General features: G+C 46.4%; 1 protein-coding gene across 1 annotated transcript in view; it reads right to left on the bottom strand.

The window, feature by feature from the left end:
• The window catches only part of CPS1 (carbamoyl-phosphate synthase 1), a 98386-nt gene that overhangs the window by 37803 nt on the left and 38069 nt on the right, over positions 1-22514 (bottom strand). Inside the window, exons 21-24 of the mRNA XM_069782033.1 lie at positions 19198-19316; positions 17802-17807; positions 2313-2454; positions 405-470 (exon numbers count right to left, since the gene is read on the bottom strand). Of these exons, the coding sequence (XP_069638134.1) occupies positions 405-470; positions 2313-2454; positions 17802-17807; positions 19198-19316 (333 nt within the window). The remainder of the gene's footprint in view (positions 1-404; positions 471-2312; positions 2455-17801; positions 17808-19197; positions 19317-22514) is intronic.

Genomic DNA, 22514 nt, shown 5'->3' with positions numbered 1-22514 from the left:
AGCAGTCTAAATCAAGTGCAACTCTACTGGAATTAGTGATGCTGCACCCAAACCAAAGGAGACACAGCACCTCTAATTTGGCTATTCGAGCAGCCTAAGGAGCTGTTAAGTCTCACATAAAAATGAATGCTAGGATGAGATGAGTGAAACATGAGCTCTGCATTCCCAGCACACAGGATGCAGGTACAGGTGATATAGGACAGGATCATAACAACATAGGGGCACTAACACTAAATGCACTGGATCAGTATTTGAGAAAGTTCCAGGCCTGCTGTAAGGGGATTATAAGTAACACCATCCAAAGTAATTGCTACAGAGACTGAGACATCTGCAAGATGTCCAGAAATAACGCAGCATAGGGGAAAGAGATCAAATTAGACAGCAATGAGCCTGAATGTTCCTACCTGCCCATTGTACGTGATGTAGAGGTAATTAGTTACTGCTGGGTATTCTGCTGCCAGTGTGTCAATCTGTAGAGGGAAGAAGAAGGAGGATTGTGATTTGGCCAGTCCAAGAGCTTTCTTACACACAGGTGTTTGGGGGTTTTTCTTTTCCCTCTTTCCTTTTTTTACTCCTATTTCTGTCCTATTATTTTCCCATTGTGTCTTTCTGCAAAAGAAGGTGATCTGAACCCTCATATGCTGGCAATGCAGCGCATGCCTGGCATTCCCCCCAGACCTTACAGTTCAGTCAACAGGACAGTCTACCATCTCTTTCTAAGCTGCAGTTTTAGCTCCACACCTTTTTGGTACAACACCTTCACAGCCCAAGAACTTTCCCCATCCATCCCTTCTTGCCAATGCCCTCATTCTCTAGTTTGTTTGGAAGCATTAATTACACAGATCTCCATTCCTCCAGGTCTCCTGTCCCCTTTAGCTGTGCTGTGTAGGATCTTCACAATATACTCTTGACCCCATCTTACTCCCACACTGAATACAAACATGCACAAAACACCACTTTGAGATCATGCCGAGTAGCAGCCAGCAGTGCAAGTACTACGTATTTATGTTACAATATAACTTGTGCTTTGATAATTAAATGGTACACAAAGCAAGAGTGATTTTCAACCACCCCTTATATGTAGTTTTCAACAATTTCTTATGTAATTAGCCACCAGAGAGCCCAGAAAAATAATTTGCCTACTAGGCTGTTCTCAGACTATTTGTGTCAACTACTTATTGCATGTTGTACATGGTAACTAGTCCATCTAGGTCACCAGCAATTGCTGAAGTTCCCTGAATGAACAGCTGAAACATTTCTACACAGAATACTGAACAGGGAACAATATTAAAGCAGTCCTGACATGAATTTTACATGCTATACCATTTAAAAATCTGTCCAGTCTTCAAGTATTTTCAGGAATCACCACTGGCTGAGCAAATCCTTGTGAATAATGAAGAATGTGACCTTACGTCATTAGCACTATGTAAGTGTCTGCTGCTCATTACTGTTGCTAATGCTGCAACTTATACTTCATGGCTCAAGAAGAAACATATGCTTTGAAGCCACAAATGAACGCATAAGTAGAATGATGTTATTAAGGGTACCTTGGCACACAAATCAATCCAGCACTGCAGTGCCATATGCAGCTGAAAGAATGCAGTGCAAGACCAGGCACGTTTCTGTGGGCCAGGTGAGGACGTAGAAGGAAAACAGCAGCTGGGGAATAGAATGAAATTTGGCGCCTGGAATTGGGCCTGAGGATACAGATGGGCTCTTTCAGAAACATTCAGGAGTCTGGGTTGGGGTTTTTTTCCCCCTTTAAGGACAAAAAAACAGCTGGTGGCAGTTTAATACCAACATACCTTAAATGCAGCAGCAGAACACCTAGCAAAGCACTCAGGACACTGCCATGAATACTAGATGAGCTCATTACTCTCATGCTATCACAATGAATAGCAAATGAACCCATAACAATAGCACACTTCAAATTAAGTATTACCCTGTAAAAAGTTACTACCAAGAGAAAAGACATACTACAATTTTCATGGTCACACCATGGTGGGCCAGCATTCTCAGCTTTTTTCTGAAGCCAGATAGCTGTGTTTCCTCCTCAGCCACACAGAACATGATCAAGAATATTCTCAGTCTCTCTTTGAGGACATTTGTGTCATTACATTGATGCCTGCAGGGCAGAAGTAACAGCTAACTGGGTGAAATTTGTTCTCCTCTAATGTCAAGGTCAAAACTCCTATGGATGTTAACAGAGACTGCGGTTCCACTTTACTTCAGCTGTTTCTAAGGATATGGAGGTCTCCTGCTCCTTGCACTTTTGGAAGCCCCCACCATGAACTGAGATGTTTATCATGAACCTGTTTCACCCAAGGCACTGTATTCTTCCTCAGTCTCAGCTGGCGGCACTGGACTTCAGTCAGCTTCAGGCATTTCCCAATCTGTTTGTCTGAGAACCCAATCTGTTTGGCTCTCCTCAGTGTCTCTTCTGGAACTGTTTCACTGGGATTAAATAAGAAAAACACCTTTGCATGAGGGTTTACAGGAATACTTAGAAGATATATATGAGCGCTTGCGTATGCCATACTGCATAGATTTGCTATAGGATCATGCACATAAGGCAAGAAAAGGAAGAAGACCCAGCTAAGCTATGCAATCCTCATACATAAAAGATCTTTTTTGTACTGGATGCCCCCCACCAAACACCTATAAGGTAAAGTCTACAGGCAGACTGCTGATGCGAGGAAGTTAAACACTTTCTTTCCTTGCATTTTTGAGATGGGAATGATTGAGTCATGATGAGGTCCATCATCTCCCAGGCAGCATTCTCCACCAGACTAGTACAAGGTCACCGTATCCAGAACTGTATGCTCATTTACCATTACAGCCTCCATGGAGGACCTGCAGTGATTCCTTTCTTGGGTTCAGTATCCCCACATCTCCATGCTCAAACTTTCCCTTACATTCCTCCTCCCAGTCTAAATTTTAAAACACAGGCCTCACCAGACTGGGCTGGATCAGTAATTATGTATTGTTCTGGTAGTCACATTTCCTGCCTCTCATTGCAGCTGCCCACTCCACACAAAGGCATGAAATTCCTGAAGCTCCAGGATGAGCCATTCAGAGGCATAACTGTCCTCCGACCCTGCTGAACTGGGGGACAACTTGCCTCAAAACACTGCAATTTGTCCCAAACAAGCCCTTCTTTCTGCTGTTGAGGATGGTCTGTCTACCTTCAGAAACAGCCAGTCTTTTGAAAAAGCACCTGACTTCAGAGATACATAGTAGAAATGGCCTTCAGAGGCTCACACGCAAGGTAGGTTTTTCCTTCTGACAGTCTCAAGTATACTTTTTTCCATATCATTTGTGCTGCTTCTCATATTATGAAAACGGGGAGAGGGGTATAGACAGGGGAAAGCAGGGGCAGCTTTTTTGATTTCACATTTGCAATCAGGGTCTCTCAATACTTCCTTATGTTCTTGTTCTCCTGGTTTTGCTTTTCAGGAGTCCTAGTTTTTGCTGTTTATTTCAAATGTATTGCTTTCCCAGGCCACCTCTGCAGCTCAACAGTTTCTTGCCCATTTTTCTTTTGATTTTTTCATCTGCTCCACTCCCCCTTTATTCCCTCTACTTTTTTCTCTCCCACACTATCTTCATTCCACTTTGTTTTGACTCTACCTTGTAGCCCTTACAGTTCCTGCCTGTCTGTTTCTAAGCTACCTTTTCTAAGCTTAGCTTTTGCAAAAACATTTAAAAAGCGTATGTATTTTTATCAGCACTACTGCTTTTCATCTTCATTGCCAAGAGCATCCTTGCCTGCCCAATAAATCAATATTTTATGACCAAGCAAGCTCTGAATCAAGAAAAAGGAAATTATTAACAAACAAGCAATTTTCCTAAATCAGAGCTTTTGAATTATGTCCTTTGCTTGATGGTATTTTTAAATAAATAGCATTATGTTATTTAAGTGGGGGAAGAGGGGTAAGGCTGCTTTATTGGAATGTGTCAGGAAGCTGAAACATGAGAGTCATTGGATTTTCCACTCTGGCTTAGGCACAGAGCAGCTCTGCTGCCCTCAGTGAAGTCAGGCTAGCGTAAAAAGGTGAGAGTCACAAAGTGCCAAACCAGCTATTCTAAGCGCAGAACTGGGGACCAGAAACTTTGGGGTTCAGATCCCTGGGTAGATGGGGTTTCCTCTATGAATTCCCCAATGCCACCTCTCTCCTTCCCCTGCAATATGAGAACAGAGTGCTCCACCTGCCCACAGTAGCATAGCAGACAGCTAGTGAGGATTTGCAGAAAGGAAACACGCACTGTAACTGCTATCCTCTGCACTGTGTCCCAGCCTGGCAGTAACAACCAGCCTGCTCTGCCCTCAGGGGACTCCAGGCAGGAGTGTCACCTACACCCTTGATCTTCTCCACAACCCTCCATCACATCACCCTTCTTACTCCAGCAGATCCTGCTCTTTACTGGTGTCAGAAGTAAACACTCCTGCCTAATCCAGCAGGCTGAGCTTCCCAGGATTTGGATTTGCAGAAAGACTTCCCAAAATAAGACCCACTTTGCAGCACCACAGTTCGTTAAAGCCTGTGGTTGCCTGCACTAATGCCTCCACCACAAAACTCCTCTGCTTCTCCTCAGCCCTTTTCTACTTTCTCATCTCAGCTCACAGGCAGGACTTCTTGCATAACCCATGAATGCCAGAACTGAAGGCACGGATGGGTGTTTTACAGGAGGAAACAAAGCAAGATCCACCAATTCCCTGGCAAAACAGATGCTAGCCATCACCAGCTATTAAGAAGAACGCAGTCATGTTAGGGAATGCTGAATCTAAGAGAGAAATCTAAGTATGAGTGAGCAGACCTGATGATCCCAAGAAAATGAGCCTGTTTCAGTGCAGTTTACTCCCTTGGTCTCCCTCCCTTCTGCCTCAGAAACACACATAGCTGGCTGTCATTTGATTGCTGACAGAGAAAGAAAATTGCCTTCATTTGCAGCTTGTTTCAATTCAGTTTTTTGTATCTCATTATAACAGTATCATTCATTGCCATCCCCCCCAGCAGGGTGGGTAGAAGAAAAGCAGTGATTATTTGGTGACATGATTCATTTGCCTTGGGCTAGAAGCTTAAATTAGGTTAGGACCCTTACTAATCCATGCAAAAAGTTAACAACTTTTGTACAGGACAATCAGTGTGCAACAGAAAAGCTGAATACCTAAAGGGGAAATGAAACCATGCATTCTTCACTCTGCTGCTCCCAATGCATGACGAAGAAAAGGTAAGAGATGTAGCTTTCAGTGTGGCTAATAAGAAAGATGTGGTCGCAACCTCTGTTTAAGCAGCACCTAGACAGGAAGGGTCTTCTCATTTCTCACTGCCATGGAGGCAGCTTAAAATGGAGGAAACACACCCCGCTCACCACAAGGCAGGAAAGGTTAGAACTGACAACCCAGCCCTGGGGATATAACAGTTTTACCATTTCATATTGTCACAGAAAACCGGCAGGAGTTAAAACAACCAGCAGTGCTGCTTTCCAAGCACTTGAAACCAGAATCTGCCACGAGGTGAGAAATTGCCAAAAGCCTCTGAGACAGCTCCCAGGGATTTGGAGGCATAACCAGCAGAAGGGGCAGGCAGAGTAAGCTAGCAGAATTGCTCCACCATGGTTAAAGGGAACTGGATCAGAAAGCTGCAAACCCTCAGCACTGGCATGGAGATCAGGCTGCCTCTCTGCACATACTGGACACACATCTTCATACCTGGTCATTTCCATTTACTAATAAAGGTAATTTTTAGCATTTATATCTCAGCTTTCATGGAATGAATATAAAGAGACATGCAAACAGTATGGTAGGGTGATGCTTATCTTCCAGATAGCAAAACTGAGACATGCAGAGGTTAAGGGGTGATGATTTTTAAGATCCATCATTCCCACCACCGTTTAGACTTGCTGGAGACACTAAAGCCAGCAAAAGTAGAATCAAGCTGATTTCTTTGAACACTTGAGTGCAAATAACCCTTCCAAGAGTTCACCAGAAATCCAGCACTAAAAAGAGAAGAAAAAAATTCTCAGTTCTGGCTATTCCCAAACACATGATCCAGTCCTACATCACTGCCTCTCACCTTCCCCTGGAGCATCACTTACTTTTCAAACACAGAGCAAAAAGTCTTCCAAAGATTAAACACCCTCACTGGTTTATAATCAGTTCTGAAACAAGGGAAGATTAAGTGACCATGATTCCAGACTCCTCTAATGCTCCTTTTTCCTAACATTTGCCTTTGCAAAATGACAGTCAGAAGTTTTAGAGCTTCAAAACCAGACAATTACTTTTGCACACTGCTATAATCATCTAGTGGCTGTTCACTTCCTCAGAAAGCTAAAGTCCCCTGCACATTTTGCAGTTTACAAACAACAGAAGCCTTTCCCGAACCTTACTTGTGCCTTCGTTTCAGCTTCCAGTGTTGATTTGTTGTTGCTTTTTGTTTAAAATTCCACCCTGTCATCTTTGGAACTCCATCCACTCACTCACTTCAATAATAAACGATAAAAGGAAATGGAATAAATTCCTCTTAATGAGGAAATTTTCACCTGACACAGAGGACCTGGGGAAATCTATTAACTGACTGGAGGAATGCTGGCAGCATTGTAATTATCAGGAGAACCTGCTCGCTTCTGCACGGCCCTCTCTTCCACTTGACTGACTTTCATCTGATTCCACCAGTTTAGGAGTAATGCTAAACAAAATTGCCGGCAGAAAGCCCCAGCTTAATATAGGAAGAAGCACGCTTTTTCTTGTCTCCCAAATCAGGCTCTACTTCCTTTTATTTATGTTGTCAAGTTTATGCCCATCCACATATTACTTAGGCACATGTTAATGGGTCTTGACCAAAAAGATCAGGAATATTTTGTGAACTGAGGGCTAAAGCCTGAGCTGGGAGCATTTGGGACATGGCTATTGCGTCAGCTAACATCTGCCCTGTAAGCAGGCTCACCCTGCAGGTCACCTGGTTTATCTCAGCAACTATTCATGTGGCTTGGATATGCACATAGGAGCTGCAAAGATGAGCACAATCCAGCTCAGCCCACCAGTCTTGAAGTCAGCTCCTCCTAAATCTGGAGGGGGTGGCTTTAAGCCCAGACTACTGTTTTGCTATGGCTAGCAAAGAGGACCAAAAGCAAGAAGAGATGGAGCCAAAATGCCTAATGCCCAGTCCTGAGAGAGCTCTTCCTTTCTCAGTAGTCATAGACCTGAAGGGTTTCAAAAGCCTACTTCAGGTTGGATTACGTACAAAGACATATTCTTCCTCTTTTCTTCATTGCCCTGCTCTGCATCAAGGCTCCTAGTGGCTTCCTTGATTGCCTCTGATATTTTACAAGATTTTGAACATGCTACACTTAAAATAATGAGACTGGTGTGTAAATTCTCTCTCTGCTTCTCTTCTCTACCATTTTTCCCCTCCTGAGAAACTCATGAGTGACAAGAAGCTGTCAAAGGAGCGTTTAGGGAAGCAGGAGCTGTAAACCATCAAATCTTGCTCACTGAAAAACTATCACTCCAGCACTCTGCATCTCTAACATTCAGGTCCCTGGGCTAATAAATCTCATTGTGGACGTCTTGATTTAAGTCACAAGAACCTCACACTGTGCCCTAAGACCTAAGTGACTCACACCTAGGATTAAGTGATGCACTGAAGCAGCAGCTCACACCAAAACACAGCCAAGAAACGGGTCATAGCTGCTTCCTCAAAGCCTATTTTCCACCCCTGGTAGAAGAGAGCTTTGAGGTCTTTGCTGGGATGCCATGGTATGGACTCTCCTGCTTCTGGTATTGTACATACCAGTTACAGAGATTCCTCAATGGCTTTTAAAGGGTGATGCCTGTATATCCTCTGCATCAAGGAAAAAATGCATATTGATACTGTGTTTTTACAAATGTACAGATGCTTTGAAAGAAAATACAGCTGGGAAATTATTACCAATGGCTCTATAAGGCAAATACAAAGTATCTTATGTCAGATTCACACAAAGCACAAACAACAGTGCTGAATAGCTGCTTATATTATATTCTTCTCATGTACTGAATTCATACTCTTGTTCCCGCGTCTTCCCTGCCCCACAATTCACAAAAAAGACAAAAGTAATCTTCCCAGTTAGTTAAAAGTGAGCACTACAAATAATGTCAGTGACAGCTCCTCAAACAGTATAAATCAGTGCAGCCTCACTTAGCGTCACTGGACCTGCTCTGCTTTATACCTACACAAGATCTGACTGACGCTTTCTGACCTGTCCCAGAAGCACACAAGTCAGCAGAAACACTGCTTTTGAGAAGTGCAGGTATGCAACAAACACTGTGGAAGAGCACAGGTTATTGATGGCCTGTCTGATTGTTCCTCCCTGCATTGTTTCCCAGGTCACCTCCTGGAGCAAGGTTTTAATTCCAGCACCTGTATTTCTGGTGGCTACTCCACCACAGTCATGTTTTGAAATCAAGTCATGCTTCCAGCAAGCAGCTTTCAAAGCACACCTTTCACAGACCCAAGAACATGAGCTTTGAAAAGAAATTCACAATAAACTTCTTCCATGGGCCACAGAGCAGAGCACCTGGCTACAAATGCTGGGCTGAAGTGGATCTGTAGCCTCCCGCTTTTTTCTGCTTTCCCCTCTATTAACCTGTGTCCCTTTAGCAACAACAACAAGAGCAATACTCAGGACCTCACTTACACCTTTCAAGCAAACCACAGGCCAGGAGGTGTTGTCACTCAATGCCCACAGAGCAAGGACACATTCTCCTCCAAAACAAATCTCCAAAGTATAAAGTTATCAAAACATGATTGATGCCATCATTTCTCACCACTAGAATCATAGAAACATTTAGATTGGAAAAGAACTTTAAGATCTTCAGGTCCAACCGTCAACCCAACATCATCATGCCCACTAAACCATGTCCTGAAGTGCCTTGTCTATGCATTTTTTTTAATACCTCCAGGGATAGTGACACTACTACTTCCATGGGGAGCCTGTTCCAATGCCTGACAACCCTTTCAGTGAAGAAATTTTTCCTAATATCCAATCTAAACCTCCCCTGCCACAACTTGAGGCCATTTCCTCTCGTCCTAGCTCCAGCCACCTGACAGAAGAGACCAGCACCCACCTCACTACAACCCCCCTTCCGGTAGTTGTAGAGAGCGATAAGGTCTCCCCTCAGCCTCCTTTTCTCCAGGCTAAACAACCCCAGTTCCCTCAGCCGCTCCTCATAAGACTTGTGCTCCAGGCCCCTTACAACATGGTTGCCCTTCTCTGGACACGCTTCAACACCTCAATTTCTTTGGAGTAGTGAGGGGCCCGAAACTGAACACAGTACTCAAGGTGCGGCCTTACCAGTGCCGAGTACCGGGGGGACAATCACTTCCCTGCTCCTGCTGGCCACACTATTTCTGATACAGGCCGGGATGCTGTTGGCCTTCTTGGCCACCTGGGCACACTGCCAGCTCATATTCAGCCAGCTGTCAACCAGCTCCTCCTAGGTCCTTTTCTGCTTTCCAGCCACTTTTCCCCAAGCCTGTAGCGCTGCATGGGGTTGCCGTGACCAAAGTGCAGGACCCGGCACTTGGCCTTGTTGAACCTCATACAATTGGCCTCGGCCCATCAATCCAGCCTGTCCAGATCTCTTTGTAGAGCCTTCCTATCCTCAAGCAGATCAACCATCCCTCCCAACTTGGTGTCATCCGCAAACTTACTGAGGGTGCGCTCTATCCCCTCGTCCAGATCATTGATAAAGATATTAAAGAGAACTGGCCCCAGTACTGAGTCCTGGGGAATACCACTTGTGACCAGCCGCCAACTGGATTTAACTCCATTCACCACAATCCTCTGGGCTCGTCCATCCAGCCAGTTTTTCACCCAGTGAAGAGTACACTTGTCTAAGCCATGAGCCACCAGCTTCTCAATGAGTATGCTGTGAGAGACAGTGTCAAAGGCCTTACTAAACTCCAGGTAGACAACATCCACAGCCTTGCCCTCATCCATTAGGTGGGTCACCTGGTCATAGAAGGAGATCAGGTTTGTCAAGCAGGACCTGCTTTTCATGAACCCATGCTGGCTGGGCACGATCCCCTGGTTGTCCTGTACATGCTCTGTGAGCACACTCAGGATGAACTGCTCCATAATCTTCCCTGGTACTGAGGTCAGGCTGACAGGCCTGTAGTTCCCCAGATCCTCCCTCTGACCCTTCTTGTAAATGGGCGTCACATTGGCAAACCTCCAGTCCTCAGGGACCTCCCCTGTTGACCAGGACTGCTGATAAATGATGGACAGTGGCTTGGCAAGCTCCTTCGCCAGTTCCCTCGGTACTCTTGGATGGATCCCATTTGGTCCCATAGACCTGTGAGTGTCCAGGTGGTGTGGCAGGTCATTAACTACTTCCTCCTGGATAATGGGGGGGTATATTCTGCTCTCTGTCCCTGTCTTCCAGCTCAGGGGGCTAAGTACCCTGAGGATAACTGGTCTCACTATTAAAGACTGAGGCAAAGAAGGCATTAAATACCTCAGCCTTTTCCTCATCTTTGGTGGCAATGTTCCCCTCTGCATCCAAAAAAGGGTGGATATTGTCCTTGGCTCTCTTTTTATTGTTAACATATTTGTAAAAACATTTTTTTGTTGTCTGTTAGTTTGATTGAGTTCTAGCTGAGCTTTTACCTAATTTCCTCTCTGCATGACCTAACAAGATCCTTGTGCTCTTCCTGAGTTGCCTGCCCTTTCTTCCAAAGATGGTAAACTCTCCTTTTTTTTTTTTTCTGAGTCCCAGCAAAAGCTCCCTGTTCAGCCAGGCTGGTCATCTTCCCCGATGGTTCGTCTTGTGGCACACAGGAATAGCTTGCTCCTGAGCCTTTCAGACTTCCTTCTTGCATAATGTCCAGCCTTCCTGGGGCCCCTTTGCCCTTCAGGACTGTTTTCCAAAGGACTCTCTCAACCAGTGTCCTGAACAGGCCAAAGTTTGCCCTCCAGAAGTCCATAGTAGTGGTTTTACTGACCCCCTTCCTTACCTCACCAAGAATCGAGAATTCCATCATTTCATGGTTGCTAAGCCCAAGACAGCCTCTGACCACCATATCTCCCACCAGTCCTTCTCTGTTTGTAAAGAGTAGGTCTAGTGAGGCTCCTCCCCTGGTAGGCTCACCTATCAGCTGTATCAGGAAGTTATCTTCCACACAGTCCAGGAACCTCCTAGACTGCTTGCTCTCTCCTGTGTTGTATTTCCAGCAGATGTCCAGAAAGTTGAAGTCCCCGACAAGAAAGTTAAAGTCCCGCACGAGACTAGTAGGCTGGCTAGTTTGGTATCCACCAAAAGGAAGATCTGCTGTTTTCATTAATGTTAATTTGAAGAGTTGAGATTTAAGAAGGCAGAGTTCAGTTCACTGCTCAACCAGACTGTCTTTGAGACTTTGGCCACGCTTACTATATCTATGCTTTGCTCCTCAGCTGCAAAATGGGGGTTTATTATGCTCCTCATTTCTTACTTGAATTCTACTTTACAGCCTTTTATCAATATTGAAATGTTCCTCTTTGGGCAATATACTCACTTCTGCCTGTTGCAAGATTGCCCAATCTTCCCTGGGTCTTACTCAGATTTTCCCCCAGCAGTGAACTTGACCCCATTACCTCTCCTTTTTCCCCATCCCTATGAGCTCCCAAGTAATGGCAAATACAATCAATTACAGGTTCAATTGCTACAGAGGTACCTAAGTGACTTAGGAGCACAAGTCCTACTGATTTCAACAAGGTTTTTGTCCCTACATCACTTGGGTGTAAGTGATGATTTCACCATAGCTGCCTACCTCTTTACCTATATTTAATGGTATTTGTCATACATTCTCCTTGCACACAGCCGCAGTTCTCAGGGATCACAAAACCAGGAACAGATAAAAATAACCATGGCCACATGCAAGCAAATCCTCACTGCAGACAGTCAAATAACAGATGCAAATTCCAAAAGAGGCTTTCCCGTGCACCCAGGCCACCAGTGTCTTGAGTTGAACACACCCCAGATGTTACTTCCAAGTCTGGGCTTCAGCTGTGCTCTTGGGGATGATGGTGTTACTGGACCCTACTGCAAATTTGACTCGCTCTGGATGGAGTCCATGACCCTGGCCTTAAAGTCACATCTGACTTCTCACTGCCTCAGACAGTTAGACATGGTCTGTTCAAATTTCTATCTCCTTCACAAGCTGTCAGTGTGATGAACAGCCAGTGGGGTCACCCCAGGGCTCTTCCCCTCCATTTTCTCTCAGGGGACAGACGAGGGCAAATCTAGGGAAAGAATTCCCTGATAACAGCATATCCTATTGCACAGCCACTGCTCCATACACCATTGCCTATTCATGGACTGTCAGCATAGGATGGTGCTTGCTCTTTCCATGTGTGTATGTATATGTGGTTTTGTTTGTGTGCACGTGTGTGTGTGGTGGGGAAGGTTATACTTAAGATTACATTACTGAACGTACAAAGGTAATTGGTCAAAAACAAACAAAAAAGCCACAATATAAGTTTCCACTTAAAATGAAAAATATGTAGGTCACAGGAGAAACAGCACAGGCACATGTTTGACGTGTGTGTGATATTACTGGATATTCTTGGAAGTACTCTCAAAATGGCTTTCTTTTCACAATTCAACTCAGGCCATTTGCTTTCCTGCAGCCAAATTACATAAACTGAAACAATTCTTTCTACATCTTAGCAGGCCAGGGGGCAGAGTCAAATGGAAACATTGCTGCAACTTGACAAAAGCTACACAGTCTCACCAGCACCAGGTCAAATCTTAAGAAGTTCGCTGGGACAAATGTAAATGGGGCAGAGGGTGCCCTTCCAAGTCTACTGTCTCTGCAAATGGCTGGCCTTGCCTGTACACCACTGAGAATGGACAAACATTTATAAGTCTGAAAAGTTTCCCCCCCTATAACATTATCCCATACAACCTTTCACATATGGAAACATTCCCTGCATAAATCGGTGAGGCCTTCTGCTCATGTCTGAATCACTCCAAGTGGCAATGATGCAAGGCAGCACATGGTGTGTGAATGCTGCTTGCTGAACTGCTCACAAAGGCCTCCACCTGCCTCTGATCCCTCTTCCCCATCTGTCTGTCATAGCCTCTTTTTGTAGCTCTAAATTTCCTCTTGGTAGAGACCGTCTCCTTGTTACCAGTCTCTACAACAGCTCTGAAGGGCCCAAATCAAGACTTTTGGCAGAGATGTTACTCCAACTGCATCTAAAACCTTGCTGCAAAGAACCCCCAAACCAATCCAGAGACAAAAAGGAAGGGATGGATTCAACTGAATGGAGAGCAAGCTTGTAACCAGCAACAGTGCCTGGGAACAGGGCAACTCTTCTGGTTTTGGTAACTGTATTTCAACAACAGAAAGATTTAAAGCAACAATGGTGTCACAGCTCATTCTTTTCAATTGGAAATAATCCCGTAGCACAAGTAAATCTCATGCCAGGGACTGGAAACAGCTGTCTGCAGGAAGAGCACATGTGTGCCAAGTCTCATTTGCATCACTCAATTGGCTTTCCATCAGCTATTGCAGAGATGTGTTTCCTGATGTCACTCACTGGACTAGTCTCTCAGTTCAGGTCAGAAATGTTTTTCCCTGGTTCTTTGCCTTTGTGCCAACACGCCTTCAACATAATGCAGCTGGACAGTCCATTCCCTCCCTCCAATGCAGGTTGTGAGGTAACACAGTTTCCGGGGGAAAGTCTGAGTAAGTATAGTGGAGCAAAAATCTGCACTGATAAGTGAATGAGACTAAATTAATTTATACCATCTTCAATCTGAGCTGAATTGCATGAATCCACTTACAAGGGACACAATGTTGCTTATGTATGATACAAATGCAAGGTTAGATACTGCAAAAGGGCTTTCTGTAGCAGGCTGCCTATACAGTCTGATGCCTAGTCATAGAACCATAGACTCATTTAGGTTGGAAAAGACCTTCAAGATCATCGAGTCCAATCATTAACCATGCCCACTAAACCATGTCCTGAAGTACCCTGTCCACTCACTTTTTGAATATCTCCAGGGATGGTGACTCAACCACTTCCCTGGGGAGCCCATTCCAATGTTTAACAACCCTCTCAGTAAAAAAAATTTGCCTAATATCTAACCTAAATCTGCCTTGCCTCAACTTGAGGACATTTCCTCTTGTCCTATCTCCAGCCACCTGACAGAAGAGACCAGCACCCACCTCACTACAACCCCCCTTCAGGTAGTTGTAGAGAGCGATAAGGTCTCCCCTCAGTCTGCTTTTCTCCAGGCTAAAAAAACCCAGTTCCCTCAGCCACTCCTCATAATAAGTCTTGTGCTCCAGGCAACTCACCAACTTGGTTGCCCTTCTCTGGACATGCTCCAGCAACTCAATGTCTTTCCTGTAGTGAGGGGCCCAAAACTGAACACAGTACTCGAGGTCAGTGCCAAGTACAGGGGAACAACCACCTCCCTATTCTTGCTGGCCACACTATTTCTGATACAGACCAGGATGCCGTTGGCCTTCTTGGCCACCTGGGCACACTGCCAGCTCATATTCAGCCAGCTGTCAACCAGCACACCCAGGTCTTTTTCTGCCGGGCAGCTTTCCAGCCACTCTTCCCCAAGACTGTAGCGCTGCATGGGGTTGTTGTGACCAAAGTGCAGGACCCGGCACTTGGCCTTGTTGAACTTCATACGATTGGCCTCAGCCCATCGATCCAGCCTGTCCAGATCTCTTTGTAGAGCTTCCCTACACTCGAGCAGATCGACCCTGCCTCCCAACTTGGTGTCGTCTGCAAACTTACCCGCCACCAACTGGATTTCACCCCATTCACCACTACCCTCTGGGCTCGGCCATCCAGCCAGTTTTTCACCCAGTGAAGAGTGCACCCATCCAGGCCACGAGACGCCAGTTTCTCAAGGAGTATGCCATGAGAGACAGTGTCAAAGGCCTTGCTGAAGTCGAGGTAGATAACATCCACAGCCTTTCCCTCATCCACTAGGCGGGTCACCTGGTCATAGAAGGAGATCAGGTTGGTCAAGCAGGACCTGCCTTTAGTAAACCCATGCTGACTGGGCCTGATCCCCTTCTTATCCTGGACTTGCAATGTGAGTGCTCTCAAGACAAACCGTTCCATAATCTTCCCTGGTACCGAGGTCAGGCTGACAGGCCTGTAGTTCCCCAGATCCTCCCTCCGACCTTTCTATAAATGGGAGTCACATTGGCAAGCCTCCAGTCCTATGGGACCTCCCCTGTTGACCAGGATCGCTGATAGATGATAGAGAGTGGCTTGGCAAGGACCTCTGCCAGTTCCCTCAGTACTCTTGGATGGATCCCATCAGGTCCCATACATTTCTGAGCGTCCAGATGGTGTATCAGGTCCCTAACTAATACCTCCTGGATTAAGGGGGGGGGTATGTTATGCTCTTCATCCTTACCTTCCAGCTCAAGGGGTGGAGTACCCTGAGGATGACTGGACTCACTATTAAAGACTGAGGCAAAGAAGGCATTAAGTACCTCGGCCTTTTCCTCATCACTGGTTGCTACGTTCCCTTCTGTATCCAATAAAGGCTTCTCCTTGGGATTCTTTTTACTGTTAACATATTTGTAAAAACATTTTTTGTTGTCCCTTACGATAGTGGCCAGATTTAGTTCTAGCTGAGCTTTTGCCTTTCTAATTTTCTCTCTGTATGATCTAACAAGATCCCTGTACTCCTCCCAAGTTGCCCACCCTTTCCTCCAGAGATGATAAACTCTCTTTTTTTCCTTGAGTCCTAGCAAAAGCTCCCCATTCAGCCAGGACGGTCATTTTCCTCAGCGGTTCGACTTGCAGCACATGGGAATAGCCTGGTCCTGAGCCATTAAGATTTCCTTCTTAAAGAATGTCCATCCCTCCTGGACCCCTTTGCCCTTCAGGACCATCTCCCAAGGGAGTCTCTCAACCAGTGCCTTGAAGAGGCCGAAGCTTGCCCTCCGGAAGTCCATGGTAGTGGTTTTGCTGACCACCTTCTTTGCCTCACCAAGAACTGAAAATTCCATCATTTCATGGTCGCTAAGCCCAAGACGGCCTCCGACCATCACACCTCCCACCAATCCTTCCCTGTTCGTAAACAACAGATCTAGCATGGCTCCTTCCCTGGTTGGCTCACCCACCAGCTGTGTCAAGAAGTTATCTTCCACACACTCCAGGAACCTCCTAGATTGTTTACTCACTGCTGTGTTGTATTTCCAGCAGATGTCTGGAAAGTTAAAGTCCCCCACAAGGACAAGGGCACACGATTCTGAGACTACTGCCAGCCGTCTCTTCAACCTGGTCGGGCTGTCTATAACAGACTCCCAGCACAATATCTGCCTTATTGGCTTTCCCTCTCATCCTCACCCATAAGCACTCCACCTTGTCATCAGAATCGTGTAGCTCTGTACAGTCAAAACATTCCCTAACATAGAGAGCCACCCCACCACCTCTTCTACCTTGCCTATCCCTTCTGAAGGGCTTGTAGCCATCCATTGCAGCACTCCAGCCGTGGGAGTCGTCCCACCATGTTTCCGTGATGGCAACTAAGTCATATCTATCCCGCTGCACAATGGCTTCCAGCTCCTCCTGTTTATTGCCCATGCTGCGTGCATTGGCGTAGATACATTTGAGCTGGGTTATCAAATCCACCCCTAACATCAGCAAGCTGCCCCCAGGCTCATCTCTGGTGCACCTGGTTTTATCCCTTACCCCCTTCGAACCTAGTTTAAAGCCCTTTCTATGAGCCCTGCCATCTCATGAGCAAGGATTCTCTTACCCCTTTGAGATAGCTGGACACCATCTGTCGCTAGCAGCCCAGTGCTGTGTAAACCTCCCCATGATCAAAAAACCCAAAATTCCACCTATGGCACCAACCTCTGAGCCACTTATTAACCAGGTGTGTTTTCCTGTTCCTTTCAGTGTATTTCCCTGCCACTGAAGGGATTGAGGAAAACACTACCTGTGCTCCCGATCTTCCTACTAATCGTCCCAGTGCCCTGAAATCCCTTTTGATTGCCTTTGGATTCCCCTCTGCAATCTCATCACTGCCAACCTGCACAACCAGCAATGGGTAATAATCAGAGGTCCGAACCAGACCAGGGAGTTTCCTGGTAATGTCTTTTACCCGGGCCCCAGGGAGGCAGCAGACTTCCCTGTGGGATGGGTCAGGTCTGCATATTGGGCCCTCCGTCCCCCTCAGAAGGGAGTCGCCTACAACAATTACCCTCCTTTTTCTTTTTTCAGAGGATGTGAGCATGCGTGGGGCTGCCCGACTGGGCCTAGGCACCTCCCTGGATAGGGCTTCATCTACACCCCGATCTTCACTGGCCTGGTCCCCAAGTTCCAGAGCCCCATACCTGTTGTGTAGGGGCAACTGGGAAGGTGAGGGAGACCGGGAGGGGACTCGCCTGCCTCCCCGAGCAGGGACCTACATCCATTCCCCTCCATCTCTTAGGTCCCCTCCCGCCTGGCTGCGGGAGGGCAGGAAAACCTCTGCTTCTTGCAGAGCCTCCATCTGCTGCCTCTGCCTCAGGGATGGTAGGTGCAGGCCCACCAATCTATCTCCCTCTCACACTCCCTGATACTCCTCAACCTTTCCACTGTCTCCTTCAGCTCTACCACCAGGCTGAGCAGATCATTCACCTGGTCGCAGCACACACAAGAGGTGTCCCCGCTGCCCTCCGGCATCAGGGATAGACTCAGGCACTCCCTGCAGCCAGAGACCTGGACAGCTGCATGTTTACATGGGACCTCTGTCTGCGTTGCCATATTTTTCCTAACAATGGCTTTCACCCGAGTGGCAACCATACCTGGGTCTCCCTCTGGGCTGACACGCGCACTTGAGTAGCCTTCTCGAGCTGGGAAAAGGGGGGGGGGGCTGCGCCCTACCTGCACGCCCCGCATGCGCGAACTGCCGCGCCACGCCCTTTCTGACGCGCCACGCCCTTTCTGACGCGCCACGCCCTGTTTGCCCGTCCTGTTCACCGCCCTCCCGTTCGCCGGCGCTCCTCAGGGCCGTTCAAATCCCCCGCGGTTGCCCCTGGCAACGCCCACGCCGCGTCAGCCTCTCTCGCGAGAGCCGCCGGCTCTGGCCGGGTGCCTCCGCCTTTCCCCGGCGCTCCCGGGCCTCGGGAACCTCCCGGTCCGCCTCAATCTAGCGTTTAGCCGCCGACTCGCCGCTGCTGGCCTCGCCGCTGACTGAAGTCACCAGAAGGATGAAAAACTATGTGGGATGGTACCAGCTACTGATCCATTACTAGCAGTATTATTGCCTGCCACCCACTGCAGAGAACGAGAAAGCAACTTCAGGGATATAGGACAGTTTGCCACGATTAGCCTCTGTGGAGCGATGCTGGATTTATACCAGCTGAGGATGGGGACAAGCTCTGGGGTCCCAAGTGCCTTAATCCAGAGCATGCCACTCCAACAGCGAGGAAATCAAACTGATTCTGGATATATTGTTTTTCTTCCTCAGGAGCTGCACATATATATTAAGGCATTCAAGATAAATGAAACATGACACGGATGTTAGAGGACAAAAACTTGTGCAGCCAAACAATAGATTTCTGTAAATAATCAAGCTACTCCTTCTCTTCGACATCTCCCTCCACATTTATTTTTTTTTAGCTCCAGATGCAGCTTGTTCCGAGGGGCAAGGGAGAGCAAGAGCTGCTCAATTAAAACGCGCAGCTGGTCAAAGAAGCAGAAATCACAGCAGATGAACTAACTAGCACCTTAGTGATGTACGGGCTACGGCGCGCTCCCAGTGCCATCATGTGGTGAAACGTGGTTAACACAACGGGTATCCGAAGCAGAAAAGCCGGCCAACATACAGCCAATAACTCAGCAAGGAGTTGCCCAAGCTCGTAAACCACGAAGGGAAAGCTCAAGTCAGCAAGAGCTGGAACTGAAATACAGCCCAGCGCTTTAATTTACCGCTATTTTTCCTGCTTAGTTTTATATGGTCATTTTTTCTTGGAGAAAGAAGATTTATATTTTAAAATGTCTGGAATTATAGATGTTTGAAAGAGCAGTACAAAAGCAACACATACCGCATGATCACAGCAAGGCAGAAAAGCTTAAAAATCAATTGGCCAAGCAGGAAAAAAAGTGCACTGTATTTGACCCTCAGGTGTTGTAAGTCAGGACAAGTCCTGTGTTTGAAGGCTAACTCTGTCCTAGGACAAGGCTTTTGGCATTTCTTACCTGTTCATTTCCTTCAGGATCTTCTCCATGTTCACAATGTTGCGCATCTTATACAGGAACCATTTGTCAATGGCTGTGAGTTTGTGAATGACATCCACGGGGACTTTGCTATCCAAGGCCTGCCAAAAATAGGACAGCACCAAAAAGCCCATTTAATACATGCTTTGCTAACACACATTTAAGTCTACAAATTGGTAGCAGCAACTATATAGTATAAAGACATAAAAGTACTGTAGACTATGCTGGGTAAATCACAGGTTCATCTACCCTGGGATCCTGTCTCCCACAGCAACAGAAAATGTGCCCCTCAAGCAGTGTGGGGAGGCACCAGCCACTTCTGCACATGCTTTGCTATCAAAAACTGGTTTCTGTTTGAGCAAGAAAGAGATAATTTGCTTTTCACAGAGCGAGCAGCCAACCTTAAACTGATGGCAACAAGGCTTGGCAGCCACGGAGTAAGTGCCTTAACTACCAACATCAAGGCATATTCAGCCTGTGGTGCCGACTCCTCCACCTGCACCCCTCACCACTCAAGTTGCCTAAATCTCAGAGCCACTGCTGATCTCCTAGCTGCAAATGTTAAACAGCAAGGTCCAGCTTCTCAGTTGTGGAGGAACTTTTTGCTTTGGAGCATAAGTTTTGATTTACCCTTGACATATAAGGTAGAATCAAAATATATGGCCTTGAAATACCCCTGAAGTAAAGGAACGTCCAGTACTGGGTGATACACTGCTGCTACAGCATAATTCAGGCCTCTGTGTCTGTATTCCCAAGTTGATGGCAAGATCATTCACATTCCCCTGCATTATCTTGCTGGACTTATTTTTTTATTTTATTTTATTTTTATCAAGCTATTTGCAACCATGGGGTTTACCCCACACTTATTTCTCAAATGATGGTCTTTTACAGGACACTGCAGTATTCAAAAAAAAATCTCACAGGAATATGGTAGAGAGCTCCCAATATGATTTTATTGGGGACCAGTTGTACCTTCTATCACTGATATTTCTTGGGACTCACAAGTGGTGTACAGTTACAACTCTCCTGATAAAACAACTGTAGTCAACGATAATACCAGCGCAATATCAGCTGAAGTAATTAGGTTCATTAATTTGTTACCATGCTTAACTGTTTTCTTGCAGGGCAGCATCCCTGGAAAAAAGCCAGAGCAATGCCACTGAAGAAAACTCCAGCTTTGGCCCACTCCACCCTGTCATTATTCCTCTGAGTTATCAAGCTGCGCACACATCGTTGTACTGTCACCATATGCTTCAGCACTGTGGCATGGAGACTACGCCAGCTGAGAGAAATGCACAAATCACTTCGGTGCTGTGCTCCAAGAAGACACCACCTGACAAGGGATGGGTCACAGCTCTCTCACCAAACACTGCAAAATATTGACACCACCGTCTACGTTTTCTAAAGGATTTCCAGGCAGCTTCTCTGGGTCTCCCTCTCACAATTATTCTCTTGTCTTGAGAGGTAATAAGCTGCTGACAGGAATATCCTGCTTGCTCACAAGCACTGGTTAAAATCTGTAGTGCACATTTTGTTCCTTTAGAGTAACCAGTCACTTACACACCAAACCTTCAGCTAGCACTTGGCCCCCAACAGCCACTGCTCTTCCAAACGCCTGCAAAGAGAAGCCTGGGGCCATCACAGCAGTCCCTGAGCACTGGCAATAACAAGGCTGGGCTTGTCACACATTTCTGGGTACAACAGTGGTATGAGGCAACTAGTAAGAACTCCCTCCCATCCTGATTTCTTAGTGCTTGCAGGGTGAGGTCACACTGCCACATTAGTTGGGATGTGAGCAGGTCTTTCTTCTGCCCAACTGGTTTCCCAAACCACATGCAGACTTGCATGTTTTGTCCCTGAGCTACACATACTAGGGATCTTCAAGGGAAACTAAAAAAACAAATGCCTTCTCCTCCTTAATCAGAAGAGGGGCAGAGAAAATAAATCATCTTCATCCCTCTATGATGTCTGGAGACTGCGAGAGAAGAATGAGTTTGCAGAAAGTTCTTGCTCCCAAATCAGCACACTACAGGGCAGAAAAATCCCTGTAGGATTTGATCAGGGGCCCTGGACAGCACTCTGATTTACTCTATTCAAACCTACATGGAGTACAGCCTAAACACACTGTGGAAGAGAGGGGAGGGAGCCGCAGCAGGATGGAGTGACTTTAGAGCCCTGCTCACCTTCAAGAGTGTCCCATCCAGTAGACATTGGCCCCACCCTGGGAAGCTAAGCTGTTTATTAGGACTGCCTTCACACCATGAGTCAAGGCATAGACCCGGTCTCCAGTCAAAGGAACAGAGGGTGGTCAACTGCCAGTACTGTCTCTAGGGCTGGCAGCTTTGTTCCTTCAGTCCCATCCCTGCTTCTCATCAAAGGAATAATTCCACTGCCTGTAGACAGGAACACAAGTGCAAACTAACACATCTGTAGTGTGGACAACTAGGAGACCAGGGCCCTGGCATGAAACAGAGCGTGGATCAAATCCACAGCATAAGTATTCTGAGGCCACATGTATACAACCTTAAGAGGACCCAGAAAAGGTCTGATACAAACTGAGCAGCCCTGGTCATCAGGCAGTTACATCCTCTTAGCACTTGGCCACTCTGGCCAAGGAACAAGTCTCCTCTATTTCAGCCTCTCTCCTAGTGCCTTCTTTTAGATTACAAAGTCCCATTACAGCAGCAATAGCTCTGAATGGTAGCTGAAATCCCTTCCCTTTCACCTGAACAGTTACTGTTTTCATCATCAACAGACAAAGGAGAGAGGAAAAATTAAAAAACCTTGGAGAGTTCACTTAGTGGGGAGAAGACATAAAACAAAGCTCCATCCTGTTCCAAACAAAGCTGATGGCTAACTGGGACTAATGTCAGCAAGCAAGAAAGGGATTTCCAGGCAGGCAGCCCCAGCTGCCAGACATACCTCTTACTGATATTGCTTGCCTCAGTTATTAACAGGGATGAAGTAGTGCACTGCGTCAGGCAGAGGCAGCTCTTTGTAGGGAGGGATTAAGACTTTGATCTTGCTTTTTTCCACAGCTCCCAGTGAAAATGCCACCAGCTGTGAACGCCCAGACTGTTCAGTGGGACCCAAATTCACCTTCATCTCCCTAGATCCCCTGTGTTAACATGGAGCTAAGATTAACCTATCATAAAAGCACTCTGAGCCACTCAGAGACACAAGAAGAAAGATTTTTTCTCTCAGTCACAAGAAAAAGCTGAGACAAGCTAAAAACAAGGCAGAGCTGCTGAAGGATGTTCTGCACTTATGAAGACATGCATTTCCCCAGCCTGAAAAGC

This window comes from Haliaeetus albicilla, chromosome 4 (genome assembly GCF_947461875.1).
Source record: "Haliaeetus albicilla chromosome 4, bHalAlb1.1, whole genome shotgun sequence".
NCBI lineage: Eukaryota > Metazoa > Chordata > Aves > Accipitriformes > Accipitridae > Haliaeetus > Haliaeetus albicilla.
This window is presented reverse-complemented; position numbering and strand designations above follow the sequence as displayed.